Source organism: Octopus bimaculoides, chromosome 20 (assembly GCF_046866305.1).
Source record: "Octopus bimaculoides isolate indiv1 chromosome 20, ASM4686630v1, whole genome shotgun sequence".
NCBI classification, from domain to species: domain Eukaryota; kingdom Metazoa; phylum Mollusca; class Cephalopoda; order Octopoda; family Octopodidae; genus Octopus; species Octopus bimaculoides.
In genome coordinates, this window is record NC_142947.1 from 14,311,590 (window position 1) to 14,327,224 (window position 15,635).

At 32.2% G+C, this 15,635-nt stretch overlaps 1 protein-coding gene across 4 annotated transcripts in view; it reads left to right on the forward strand.

Annotated features, from left to right (window-relative positions):
- LOC106883430 (vang-like protein 2-B) overlaps positions 1 to 10,933 on the forward strand; it is a 45,483-nt gene extending 34,550 nt beyond the window's left edge. For all 4 annotated transcript variants that reach the window (XM_089338047.1, XM_014934438.3, XM_014934439.3 and 1 more), the window contains exons 3-4: positions 8,172 to 9,410; positions 10,293 to 10,933. In XM_089338047.1, coding sequence (XP_089194173.1) covers positions 8,207 to 9,410; positions 10,293 to 10,720 — 1,632 coding nt within the window. In that variant the 5' untranslated portion in view covers positions 8,172 to 8,206 and the 3' untranslated portion in view covers positions 10,721 to 10,933. The remainder of the gene's footprint in view (positions 1 to 8,171; positions 9,411 to 10,292) is intronic.
- Positions 10,934 to 15,635: the final 4,702 nt, after the last annotated feature.

The following is a 15,635-nucleotide window of genomic DNA, read 5'->3' on the forward strand; positions in this document are numbered from 1 at the left end:
TTGATAATTACATTATTGTAGATACTGAATGAAGCCTTTCCGATCATATTGCAGACTAGCCCGAAAAGCATCGGGTTTTGGATTCTGATCATGTGACATCTGAACAATCTAGATGCATCTCCCTGCAGACTTATTCCCACTCATCATCCCTCTTTCTACTCTCACTCTCCCCAGAGCCTGCAACCCTCTGTAATGATTCTCTTTCTCTCTTTCTCTTTCTCTCTTTCTCTTTCTCTCTTTCTCTTTCTCTCTTTCTCTTTCTCTCTTTCTCTTTCTCTCTCTCTCTGCCTACATTTTTACTAAAGCATATTTTATGCATAATAGCTCTTGTTTTTCCTATAGCTTGTAACTTCTGCATGCTAAATCCAAGTAACATGCTTACAAAAAGTTAAATTTCAAAAAGGGTTGGGTGTGTTTTTGCTGGTTTTTTTTTTTTTTTTTTTTTTTTGTTATTTTAATTCTTTTTTGCTTTGAATTTATTATTTAGCAGTATTATTGATTAAAAACAATTTGACTTTCTATCTCATTAATTTCTAAATACCAGATTAAAAACCTACAGCAAACAAACAAGTAAACAAACAAAATTGTTTTTGAAACCTAAGTACCTTTTTTTTTTTTTTTTCTTTTTTTTTTTTTAATGGTAGGATTATGTTGGAGAGAAATTATGTACATTATCTATCTAATAATCGTAAAATTGAAAGTAAAAGACAAATAATGGATAAAAAAAAGTAGACTACAAGTTACACATTCATATAATCCATTTCAGAAGTTCCTAGTTTGTCTCTGAACAGGGGCGTTGAAGTCCACATGCATCAGTTAACTGTTAGAAATAAACACAAGATCTTTTGAGGAATGTTATATCTGAGTCTACTGCCAAGTTATAGCATGCAGGTGCTCGCGCACGCACGCTCACACACACACACACACACACACACACACACACACACACACACACACACACACACACACACTTGCCACTTTCTTTCACTATGGCTACTTTAACCCTTTAGCATTCAGTAGCCTTAGTGGTTAGGGTGTTGGACTCACAATTGTAAGATTGTGGTTACAATTCCTGTACCAGGCAATGCATTCTGTTCTTGAGCAACACACTTCATTTCACATTGCCCCAGTCCACTCAGCTGGCAAAAAGGAGTAACCCTGCAACAGACCGGCATCTTGTCCAGGTGGGGAATACATATGCCATGAAACTGGGAAACCAGCTCTTATGAGCCAGCATTACTCAAAAAGGTAAACTGATGTAGTTTAGCGAATTATTTAAATTAAGAAACATTCACTTTTTTTTATGTAAGGAATAAAGTTAGTTAGTTCATTATTAGTAATTGATTTGTCATGTGTTGTTCATGTTTAACCCATGACAGCCCTTGATTCTAGGGCACAAGCTTCTTTTTTTTCTTTTTTTTTTAAGTGATCTAAGTAAAAATTTCCTTTCAAAATTTCATGCTAATTTGTGTTTCAAATGTCAGTTTAATAACTGCAAAGTTATTTTACTATATTCTCCATTATTTCCAAAATTAATTGAAATAATGAAATAATGGGGGGTGTATTTCAGTTTGAAATATGGTGACACAAGGGTCAACTTGGTCAAGAAACGGAGCTTGTGTAACTAAATAAGTATTAGATATATTAGGTAAAATATATGGAGCAAATGCATTTGACCTCGACTATTCTGTGTAAGCAAGAATATTTATGATAGCAAGTTAGGTGAGCTTCTATCAATATCAGAGGGTGAGGAAATTGAGAGGAATTAGTCAAGTGAAATAGTTACTGACTGGGAATCAAATCTGGGTCATAGATACAGATGGCTGGGAGCTTGTCACTTTATTATTTTTTTTATTATTTTACAAGCAGGAGGCATATGGGTTATAATTGCTAGTCTCGTTTTTTAATGAGCCTTTCAGAATGGGATATCATGTCTATTTTAGAATTGGTTTATTTATTTATCTCTCTTGACAAACTCACCTGAATCTAGTTTCACGTTACCTAGTAAGTTTTCTATTATTATTTTTTTCTTAATATCAGCTTCCTGTAGGGTGTTTTTTTTTTTGTTTTGGGTGGGGGCGTTCTTTTCTCTACAGCTTTGCTGTTAAGATTACTTTCATGTTCTGAGTTCAGTTCCTGCCAGTGTTGACTTTGCCTGCTATCCATCCAATGTTGGTGAAATACTATCAAGTACGAGGGTCTATTTAATTGCCTGCATTTGAAACCAAGACCATAGAAAGTAAAATGAAAAAAAATATTTTAACTCAAATTGAAATCCAAACTTCACAGGGTTAAAAAAAAAAAAAATAAAGGAAATTAGAATTATTTAATTGCCTGCATTTGAAACAAAGACCATAGAAAGTAAAATGAAAAAAAATATTTTAACTCAAAATGAAATCCAAACTTCACAGGGTAAAAAAAAAAGAAAATTAGAATTGCTAGCAATTTTGGATTTTACACAAAATGTCTAACTTAAGAAGATTAGTCTATAATCACTCAGTGCATATAGTTCAGTCTTTTATCTATTCAAGTAATCAATATATATCTTTTACTCTGTGCTGTTTATTGACTCTACTATTTCCCTTAAAATTTTTTACTGCCATATCTCTGTGGAGACACTACCTTTGTTTCAATTAATTTTGAAAACAATTAAGAATTTATTTATATAACTTTATCATCATCAAACTGGTTTACGACAGTGAGCTGGCAGAATTGTTACCATGCTGGGTAAAATGCTTAGTGGTATTTTGTCCGTCTGTATGTCCCGAGTTCAAATTCCACCAAGGTCTAATTTGTCTTTCATCCTTTCAGGATCGATAAAGTAAGTACCAGTTGCACGCTGGGATCAATCTAATTGACTTTATTCTCTTCTATAAAATTGCTGGCCTTGTACCAAAATTTGAGACCATTGGTAAGCGGGTTTTGAAACATAAATTAACACAAAATTTTGATTGGAAGTCTTTATTAAGGTCATTTTAAAAACAGGAACTTTGTATCCTAGAACCAGGGGTGGTCTCAGGTCAGTTGGTGTCAAAGGGGTTAATCTGTTATAGTTAATAACTGAATCCTCAACTAACTTGCCAATATCTCAGTTGTAAAATGTTAGTAATAAACTTGCTGGCTGTGCATTTCTTAGACATTTACAGTTAAGGTAAATAGCTTGAAGTATTTATCTAAAAGATTTAAACAAATGCAGGCATGGTAAGAAGTTTGCTTCCCAACCACATGGTTCTGGGTTCAGTCCCAATATAGCCTCAAGCCAACCAAAGCCTTAGAAGCTTGCCAAGTGTGTGTCTAGATAGATGTTTGTGTCTGTGTTTGTCCTCCACCTCTGCTTGGCAACCGGTGTTGGTATGCTTACATCCCCATAAATTAGCAGTTGAGCGAAAAGAGACTGGTAGAATAAAACCAGGCTTAAAAAAAACAAGTACTGGGTTTGATTTGTTTGACTAAAAGTCCTTCAGGGCTGCACCCCCAGCATGGCTGCAGTCTAATGACTGAAACTAGTGAAAAGCAAAGAAAAGAAGCTGACAAAAATTATGGAAAGAAGAAAAGCATAATGATAATTCTGTTCTGACCGAATTTGTATGTTAGTTTATATGTATTGCCCTACAAACTTTAATCAAGTTATTGGACTGTTGTTAGAAGCCATAAATTGTCACATAAAACTATAAATCAGTTTCAAGTATCTCTTTTAAAAAAAATTTTTGTTTTGAAATGAAGTCAAATTATATATGTATCACAATGTAGCTGAAATAAAATAGACTCAAAGAAGCCTTCTGTTTATTAACCTTTAGATCCCATCCTGCCTGAGACTAACCCTGATTCTATGACACCAACTTCCTGTTTTAAGGTTATCTAAATTAAAGGCTTAATGATGGCAAAGTTATTTTTACTGAATTTTTCATTATTGTTAAAATTAATTGAAACCAAGACAGGAATATTTAATGAGAAAAATGGTTAAAAACAAAGAAGGCAATGGCGGGGTTAAATACAAGTGATATAGACTTTGTCTTTTCCTTTTGTTGTACAAGTTTTCTAATTAATTAGAAATAAATCAAACAGATGAATTTTTTTTTAAATACAGCTTACAGACTTGAAATTTTCAAGAATATTTGCATTTTAATTGACTAGATTAAGTTTATCTGATTGTTCAATTTTCTCATTCATTAGCAATTTTACAGACTTAACCCCTTAATGTTCAGATTACACTCTATCAAGCATAATGCTTATTTATTCATTATTTTGAATTTATCATGCATTATCTCATAGCTTTGAGATTTCAAAAATATGATTGCTTATTTTTAGAATGACATTGTAGAGCAGGTATGAGAGGCTAGATCCAGCTGGTTTGAACATAAAACAAGTAGAATATTTGAGCCTGGCAGTTGGTTTAGATGCTAAAAGCAGATCAATATTAATGTCTTATGTATGAAGATATTTTTCAGCGGCATTTACTATAATTTCATTTTAATATCGGACCTCTTCTTATGAACTTGTTTTGTGTTAATTTAGCCACAAGCCATCCTTAATTGAGTAGATCTCTTGAACTCTCCAGCCATGACCATGTAACAGGGAATCAATTATCCCATATGTTCTTCCTTCTTTAACATGGCACAAGCCTCTATGTTACCTTGTAAGGCTCTACATTTCCAGATTTGACCTCACTATGTCTTGCATTTTTCTGTATTTGCTGTCAATTTGACGGTGTGTGTGTGTGTGTGTGTGTGATTTTTTGTAGGGGACAGGTATTGATCGTTCTTGTTACAATTATGTAGCCTTGAACTTGTCTCTCTTTCCCAACAGTACTTCCTTCTGCTAATACCATAAATGCTTGGTCTTTCATGCAAGTTTAACTTTGTATATCTTGTAAGTCATAGGAAACATCTTAAGTTTCAATATCAGACTGCACCACACCTTTTTTTCTTTCACATACTTGGAAACAGCAACCATTTTGTCAAGTGATGTGTCTGGAATTTAGAAAAATACTTATTACATGATATAACTGAAATTGCTTCTTTTTTTTTTTTGGTACATGGCCAGGGATTTTTTTTTAATGGGGGTAAGTCAATTACATTGACCCCAGTGATCAACTGGTACTTATTTATCAACCTTGAAAGGATATATAGCAAAGTTGATCTCTGTTGTATTTTAAACTTAAATTGTAAAGCCAGAAGAAATGCTGCCAGTAGGGTAATGATTCTGCCAGCCTACCACTTTCTACCATAATATATTTATGCTGATGATTAAGTTTGGTTCACTTTTTGGTGGCAAAATATCATTGTTTTACAAATAGAAATTATTAACAACTGATTTTGTAGTCTCTCCATAGAACGTTGAAATATGACTTCATAATTTTAGTGGTTGTCATCTCCTTTCCAGTTCTTTTACTTTCTAAGGCTTTTTTTTTTTTAGTTCTGCTCTTGCACCAGTCACCATTAAAGTGGTGACAACTGAATTTCTCTTTTTTAGTTTTATATTGCATATAACTGCTGTCATTATTTTATACATATATATATACAATATGTACTGATATATATATATATATATATATATATATATATATATATATATATATATATATATATATATATAATTAATTCAGAGATGGGCAAAACCCATGTTCTTTGTAGGCTCTCTCAAACCAGTGATGGTGATGATATTCAGTTTCAGCATTTATATATATATAAATCAATGTTTGTACGAAAGGCAAAGGTAAAGAGGAATCTTGGTGATTTGCATTTTGGGGGAATAAAGACTGGGCAAAGTGTATTTCATTCTATCTTTCCCAACTCAGCTGTGAAGAGTAAATAGAAAAATCTCAGAATAACACTGACAATAGATTGATGTTGTGTCTAGAAGGAGATTCATTATTTATGCAGCATCATGTACTCAATCATGGATTTTAGAAACTCATCGTAGCTCTTCATGATATTTTTTCCGTTTTTTTACTTGATGATAGCAATGCTTACTATCCACACTGTCTCTCGTGTATTTTGAACACTGTTATTTGCACCAATATTTTCAGAAAACTGTCAATACCAACTATATCTAGACATTCCATTTCTTATAATTGTGCTTTATTTTCCCTAACAATTTGGAACATTCCATTTGCATCTGTTTTAAATTCAGTCTGCAGTAATTTGCTTTGGGAAATAAAATTTCTCAACTACTTTGCTCCAAGTATCTAAATATAAAGAATTTAGATTTTATATATATATATATATATATATATATATATATTGTAGTTCCTTTTACAAGACTTTTCTGCTATGCTAAAAGTTACTGATTACTTAACCATTATATCACAAAGTAAATTAGATTCTATTCGATCTATTTAATTAATTGCTGATGATTCTCTAATTGTTATTGACATGGTTACTGCTGCTGAAAGCAAAATCATTATAAATATCTATACTGTATATTCTCAGTAAATTCTTAAAAATAGTTATTTGAAATATTGAGGCATTAGTCATTATTATTATTATTTGTTTACTTATTTATTTATTTATTTTAGATCTAGTTTGAATGTTTTGTTTAACAGTGGATTTGATTTAAGATGCAGATTTTCATTTAGAATTACTTTATAAATGGTTCTTATTCCCTCAGTGATGAGTCATTTCAATATGCTTCTCTCGTAAAATATGCTTGAACAAATGCAGAAATGACCTCAGACAATATATTGTCAGTACGTCCAGGTAACCAACGAACGTTAACTGATTGAAAATGAAAATGAATCAGCATGCGTTCATGCAGCAAGGATTTCGAAAGTTATGAGAACTGTCTTCTTGGGACTGAATAGCTGTAGATTATGGTTGTATTGACGATCAAGTCTGAAAGTAAACTGTCCAGCGGAAAATTACGTGCTTGTATGCTTGACATAAAAATCAATGGTTGAAGTTTACAAGAATACAGACTTTTCTACATAACATTTGAAGAAAACTACCACATATATATATATATGTATGTATGTCTATGTAATTTTGGTTCCAGCAGCAGTAATTATGTAGAAAACAATTTGGGAATTAACATTTAATTAATTAGATTGAATAGATTCTAATTTGCTGTGCATTAAATGAGATAAATATATAATGGTTTAATATTTGTTAATCTTATATTAACTGTTGCTTATGAGTGCAGATGTATAGGAGAATAATTAACAGTGGAATAAATTCTTCATGATAAAATTGTATATTTGTTATTTTTTATACTGATCTCTATTATGATTATTTTGTCTTTTAATGACTGGTAGAGTAATAATGTTGTATATTGTTACTATGACAGCTAAGGAGAGAGGAGTAATTATAGGGTTTAACTGTTTTTGTTACCATATTTCTGTTGAAATACCTTGCCTCTCAATTAATTTTGAAAATTATAAAGAATTTATTAAAATAACTTTGGTGTTATTAAACTGGTGTTTGGAGCATAAATTAACATGAACATTTGATGGGAAGTTTTAATTTAGATCCCTTTAAAAAGGGAAGTTTGTATCATAGGGCCAGGGGTGGTTTGAGGCAGGTTTAACCCTCAATAGGATTACACTGATGGGTTTGAAAATATTTGAAAGAATAACAAAAGAGTTAAGCTTAATTAGTTAAAAAATAAAATCCTCATGGAGATTGTTTCTAAACAACTATATTTTATTAAATTAAATAAAGTATGAAGCATAGTGCAAAACATCAAGAAAAAAACTGGATCAGTATCATTAATCAAATCTCACAGCATATCGAATAAATTAGGTGTGACGTTATCTGAAAACTCTAAATGAAGTGACAAATGGTTTGTGATGAATGATGGAATATTGTAAGGCAGACACCTTCAACAGATTTCAATCAATATGAAAACCTGAATGCTAAGAAACAATGTATTTTTGGACCTGAAGGTAGTAGGCAAGCAATTTGATTTCTCTTGTTCTGTTTGTAAGCTCCACTACTTTTCAATGAAATGTCAAAGAACCAATTCCAAATTGAACTTCCACAAAACTGTTTTCTTAAATTAAAACTATATGGTTATGAAATTTGAATGTGTGTGTCTTTCTCTTTCTCTCTCTCTCTCTCTTCTCTCTCTCTCTCTCTCTCTCTCTTTCTCTCTCTCTCTCTCTTTCTCTCTTTCTCTCTCTCTCTCTCTCTCTCTCACTTCTTGTTTCTAAGTATTCTCATTTCTAATTTCAGATTTACATTTCAAGAAATATCTTTGAAGATTTTCAATGAAGATGATGGATGGAGCTGAATCTGTGCGGTCAGGTAAAAGCGACCGCTCGGAGCGGTCACATCGAAGCCATGGTAGCATGCATCACCGCCACCACCAACGCCAACCAAGTAACCGTCCGCACCGCAGCCAAAGCCGAGACAAGGTGCGTGGGGGTGATGAACATATTGACGATCGTGCTGTACAGCATAGGGACCATCATATCGTGTCGGGTGAAGACGAATGTGAGGAACGTATCGAAGTTCAAATACTTCCCCAAGATGATAACTGGGGAGACAACACAACAGCTATCACAGGAAATACTAGTGAAACTGCATTTTCAATGGAAGATATGCACAAATTTTCTAAAGATCTTGATGACAGCATTGGCTTCGACTGTACTCGTTATGTTGGCACAGCTCTTGCTACTTTTCTAAGCTTGTTTGGATTTGCTTCACCTATCATTATGGTCATTCTACCCAAACTCGGGATAATGACCTGGGATGCAGGACCTTGCAAACCTGAATGTGAAGGCCTTCTGATCAGTTTTACCTTTAAACTCATCATTTTACTCATGGGAACTATGGCCCTTTTCTTTCGCCATCCAAAAGCCACCATGCCGCGTGTTTATGTATTTCGTGCCGTTGTACTCTTTCTTGTGTTTGTGCTTACATTTGCTTTCTGGCTCTTCTACGGAGTACGCATCTTCAAAAGGAAAGACGCGAAAACAGAATATTATAACATTGTCCAGTTCTCTGTCTCCCTTGTAGATGCTCTCCTTTTCATTCATTACTTATCAATTATTGTGCTTGAAATTCGCCAATTACAACCACAGTATGTAGTCAAGGTTGTGAGATCACCTGATGGATTGAGTCAAAATTACAACATTGGAATCTTAAGCATTCAAAGAGCAGCTGTCTCAGTTTTGGAAAATTATTACAAAGATTTTCCTGTGTTTAACCCATACTTGGAAAATGTCCATAAGCGGTCCTCAAAAGTAACTAGTCTCAAAATTTATGATGTCGATGGTGTTAATACTTCTGGACCACAAGGTCGTCAACGGGCTGTATTTGCTCCTAATAGTAGGAGGCGAGATACTAGTCACAATGAACGCTTTTATGAGGAACAAGAGTATGAGCGCCGTGTTCGTAAGAGAAAAGCAAGACTTATCATGTCCGCTGATGAAGCCTTCACTCACATCAAAAGAATGCAAGATGAACAAGGTAAGTTATAAATTCAATTTGATTAGATATTGAATGGAAATTCTGTAATTCACCATTCTTAAAAAATATATTTGCTATTGAAATATTGTCGAGAAAACTTATTTTTATTCCCCATATACATTTTATTGTATATGGAGATGAACTTTCAGTTTCAGTCTACCAAATCCACTAACCAAGCTTTGGTCAGCCCCTGCTTTAGTAGAAGACACTTAGCCAAGATGTCATGCATTTGGTTGGGAAGCAAACTTCTTAACTACACAGCTATGCCTGCACATAAAGAAGTGATGAGCCCTGATTGTGGTGGGTGCCTGTGGAAGGGGTAGACCCTGGAAGACATGGGACAAAGTGATGAGAAAGGATCTTTGGGCGCTGAGCCTCACTGAGGAAATGACAAAAGACTGGGAGATGTGGTGATTTGCTGTACTTGATAAGATGTGTCAAGCTAAGTAAAATTGCAACCTTCCACACATACAGGCTTGTTCTTTCAGGTGTTGGTGCCACTTAAAAAGTACCTATGCTGGTGGCACATAAAAAGCACCCAGCACACTGTTAAGTGGTTGGTATGAGGGAGGGCATCCAGCCATAGAAACCATGCCTCAACAGACAGTTGAAGTCTGGACAGCTCCCAGCTAGCCATCACCTTATCAAACCATCCAACCCATGCCAGCATGGAAAGCAGACATTAAATGATGATGATGGTGCTCAAAAACTTGACAATAGCAGGTATTTTGTATCAGATTAGTTTTTTGTTTTTTTTTTTCTGAAAGCAGAGACCAACTTACAAAATTGTCACTACTTACCCATTGCCTGTTGTTGACTTGTTATCATTTGGTTTATATCTTATTCTTATTCCTGTCTTTTTTTTTTATGTATATATTTCAGGCCCTGCAATTCCCATGGACCCTTATGAAGCAGCTCAGGCTGTTTTCCCATCAATGGCTCGTGCTTTACAAAAATATCTCCGCGTCACACGTCAACAGCCACGTTACACTATGGAAGCTGTATTACAACATTTAGCTACATGTATCAGCCATGATGTCAGTCCAAAAGCCTTTGTGGAGAAGTACCTCACTCAAGGGGCAGTGATCATGAACGAGAAGGATTATAAGGGGCTTGAGAAGTGGGTCCTTGTTTGTGATCATTTGTTGACTAGAGAAATAGAACATGGGATTGTGTTTCAACTTCGGCAAGGAGAGCTCTCATTACTTTGTTCGGTTCATAAGTTGCCACATTTTAGTTTGACTGAAGAAGTCATTGATCCAAAACATAACAAATTTGTATTACGTCTTAATTCTGAGACATCCGTTTAAATGTTAAAGAACTAAAAAAACACACATACAAAAAAGAAAAAAAACTAAACCTGACAATTGTGTTGTCTTTGACTACTGCTATTAATTACTAAATATCTGGGGTTTAAGCCACATTTCTTAGATTACTTTGCTATCATGGTATTATTCCTTCAAGGAAAAGAAACCATCTCCTCCCCCCACCACACACACACACCTATTTCAAATTAAGAAAAAGTATAATTTCTCCATTTACAAATTAAGCTAAACATCATATGATTCATTTCTGATTTATTTTGTTTTATATTCATTTATCTCACATTTTCAATAATTGGTTTTGTTATTGATGTATCTATGCTGTGTACATAGATATTGTTCATGCATTCGTATTCAGGTCTCTAATTGCCAACATTACACTCTAATCGTTTGGCACTGTAATTACAATGTTGTATGTCAGAAACTTGAAATACAATACTAGTGATTTAACCATTGTTCTTCCAACATGTTTTAGTATATATTCTTTTGTCCATGTCTGTCTGTCTGTGTGTGTGTTTGGTTTTAAAATGACGAAGTGAGGGTTTATATTTAGTAGTGTATCTCAATTTCTCAAACTTCTCATATGATGTGTGTGTGTATGTATATATATATATATATATATATATATATATATATATATATATATATATATATATATATATATATATGTGTGTGTGTGTGTGTGTGTATATGTGGATACATAAAACATAAATTTTCTGATGCTGCTCCCTTTATAATTTCTCTTATTGTACCTTGAAAGGTGTGTAAATAGTATCCAACATTTCACTTGTATTTGCCATTCTGTGCTATGTGCTCCCTATGTATGTGTGTGTGTTGGTGTGTGTATACACTTCTTATATACTGAATACTTTTTCTTCTCATTGTAATTTGACAAATTTATATCTGTGTGTATGTGTGTGTGTGTACTTAGGTATGCTTGTGTATAGATGTTATGCAAATATGTTACATAAAATGTGGACAGTGAACTTATTTCTAATAAATTCCTAGTCTAGTTGTCTGCTGTTGTTTTTGTTTTTATTTCTAACTTTGATAGTCATCTACAACCTTTGTATTTATTTCTTTACATTTGCTTTTTGTTTCCTTAATTCTACATTAGAATGTAGAGCCATTTGCTGAGGTTACTAAGGAACACATAAAAACTACGTATATATATATAAGTATAAACAGGCTGTATGGCCTCAAGCTCACAAAGGATGATTATCAGATAAAGGAAAAAAGGAAAAAAACAAAAAACAAAACTCTGAATGAAGGGCAGATAACTACACTAGTATTAGAAATATAAAAATACTGTCCACATAAGATATATGCTCATGGGACTGATTCCAGTTTGATTGTATTCATTGTGAGTCCTAATAACATAGGAGTTTTTACTTTGGGATATGGGCTTCACCTCACACCTCCTGACCCTATACATATCTGTATGAATTAAAATAATCATAATCAATTGTAACAAACTGTTACATAAATTTTTTTAAGATATAGTTACTGTTTATTTTGATTATCATTAACCCTTCAGGCCAATTTCTGTTTATATCAATTCATATCTGAAACATGGTGAAACTTGAACAAGCGGTAATTCTACAATTATGGATGGATGCAAGTATTAATTACTCAACAATGTAAAGTTCACTGATGGCTACACATTTCTCCGCTATCGTTTTGCTTTACTATACAGAACTAATAGAGTACTGAGTTGACAACCCAGTAGCTGAAGTTGCCATTGAACCACTGCCGTACTCTGTGTGTGTGTGTGTGTGTGTGTGTGTTTCTTAAGTAGGAGGTGTGTGAGACACGAATGGTGTTTTGTATAATTCCCATTATATCACTTTACTGGGTGTTTTATTAATCATAATGCCTGTGTGTGTGTATGTATGGATGTATATATATATATAGAGAGAGAGAGAAGAAAAGTATATCTATGTTTGAATGTATATATTTATATGTATGTGGGAATATATGTATGTGTTGTGCATGTATATAAATGCATACTTGTGTGTATGTATGCATAATTATCTATGTATGTGTGTTTATATATATGTGTATGTGTGTGCATGTATATATATATGTGTGTATATATATATGTATGTATATATATGTATGTGTATATATATATATATATATATATATATATATGTGGACACTAGTTCACGTCATTGTGTTTTTGTCTCCTTTGTTGAGATAGATTTTCATTTAATGTTTATGTAAATACCCTAGCATATTAAAACATACATTTATACTTACCCACACACACACACACACAAACAAACATTTTTTTCTTGTATCCAAACCACCGATTCATTCATATGTAACAACAGAAGTTACAACCTGTGAATAATTAATTGCCATTGATAATAAATACCAAAAATTATGAAGTAAAGTTAATAACATTTAAAAAACCAATAACAATGATTTTCATTTTAGCATTTTGGTTTGGTTTGCCCAATTTCTTTTCTGTTTTTTCTTTCTTTCTGTTAACTGTGTGAATTGTCCTTGTTACAAATCTTCAGTTATATAGGAGTTCATTGTTATTTCGATAACAAATGCAACTTGCAGCAAAATTGAAGTCCATACAACTTTGCGATCAGATATAAATGCAGCAAGTTTATAGTTTTCCCACCTTTAATAACAACTGGTGCTAATTATAAAGCCAAATTAAGTAATAATTTAAACTCAACATCATTTCTTCAGATGAACATGCAAGTACACAGATGCCCCATATACTTAAATTATTCAATGTTTTTTATTTTTTGTAATGTTTTTGGAATTCTATTATTATTTTTTTTAAACATGTACAAATTTTATAATTTTCTTTTCCTTTTTACTTGAATTCTTAACTGTGTATTCATAAAAATATATGAAAAAAAATTCTCTATTATTGATTTATATTTTATTGAAAAGGGAATTATTTTTAGATAGATATTTTGCATATAATTCTTGGATAATATAAAATTCTTTATTTCCTATTCTGTATAAATTAGTTCCAAGTCTTGGTGTGTATTGTCAAATCAAATGTTAATACTTTGTATCTCAAATAGTGTTGTGAAAGTTTTAGGGTATTGTCTAAAGTTACAACCAATCTCTCTCTCTAGTCTGCTATAGAGTTCTTTCTCACAAAAAGTGTTAAGGAAGAGTGGTGATGGGTATTCAAAGCTCAACTGGCTGATGGAATTTAAATTTTTTTTTTTTATCTTGAGCTGATATTCTTTATTCTTTTACATCACACAAATCTTTTAATGTCTTAGTAATCCACATCTTGTCGGTTTTTTTTTTTACTATATTTGGCATATGTTCAATTATTCTCTTGTAAATGTATGAAAGTGTATTAATATCTTGACTTGCTGATAGAAGAATATATGCAAAACTTTCAGCATAGCCATTTTGAGGTTCACTAGGATTAAAAGAAATGTCAACTGAGGTCTAACTTCCTTTATGAAACTAAAATTTGAAAATTGTCATTAAAACAGCAATAGTCAGAATAAATTGCAATATTAAGTTTATCTGAGGAGGGTCATTATTCCTGTAATAAACACATGCACTAGTTCTACTTCACTTCTTTATTTGTCAATTGTTTATCCTTTTAACTAATTAAATAATCATTTGTTTGATTAATCATTCAGTCAATCAGATTTGTCAAAGTCCTTTTGTTGCCACTCGCAACCTCATATATTACGTGCCGTCTCAATTCCAGGTCTGCTTCAGGTTTATTATTTTAAACTAATATTTTCTGTTAAAATTACTAAGTACAGTAGAAAATTTTAGAATTTTTTTAGGAAATTGAAATTTTGTAAGTTTTAGAGTTCCAGTAAATTATCATGTTCCAAAAGTGCCCTTTTATTTGTTTATTATTATTATTAGTAATAAAATATATTTAAAAAAACTTAATTCTTCATATATAAACAGAAGTCATATATTAAGTAATATTTTGATTCTATATAGATGTGAACCCTATAAAATTGGCCGATATGGTGCTCAACTCCAACTTACATTGCAGAGACATGTTTATACCTTGAATTTTTTTGAAGTTGTTTTATTTTTTTTTTTAGTTGGTCAATCATTTGTTTACTTCTTATGTCCTGTATTTGTCCATTTCTTTTATACTAATTATTTGTTGCTTTTTTTATGTCCTTGATCAACTACTAGAAGTCAAAAAGCTTTGTTATTTTGCATAATTCAACAATTCAAATAAAATCTTCATTAAACACTGTTGCTTATTTTGAATTTCTTTCTTAGATATTCATTTTCAACTGTTGAAATCAAAAAATCAAACTTCTTTCTACAGGTATTTTTATTTTTTTGAAGACTCATCAAACATTTCAGTAAACTTCCGAGATATAACACTAGATCTTAAATCAAATACCAGCCATGCCACAAACCCAATGAAAACCTCAAATATATGAACATAAATAGTAACCACCCAGCTAGCATAACACACAAATTAGTGGAAAATATTTCAACCCATATCTCTAATCTCTGCTAATGAAAAAATTTTAAAACTAAATACAGATTATTACAATTCAGCTCGAGAAAAATTGGGGCATAGGAAAAAATTAAAATTTTGTAAGACAGTGTGGATAAACATAATACAGCTCAAATTAACTCAAGAACCAACGATAATAATAGGATAATTAATTTTGATAACAAAACTAAATACCATGGAAATAAAACTGAAGTTGATGGGGAAAATTAGATATAAAGATATGGTAAATGATTATAATAAACATATAAATAAAAAACTATAACCATAACGAGAGACTGATGTCTAAGCACAACAATCTAACGAATGATAACAACATTCTAATAACATAAAGAGTTATAAGAACGACTTTAACACCCAACCTAAATCAATTAATTTACAATTAGCTAGTTGTTTTATCTCTCAGAC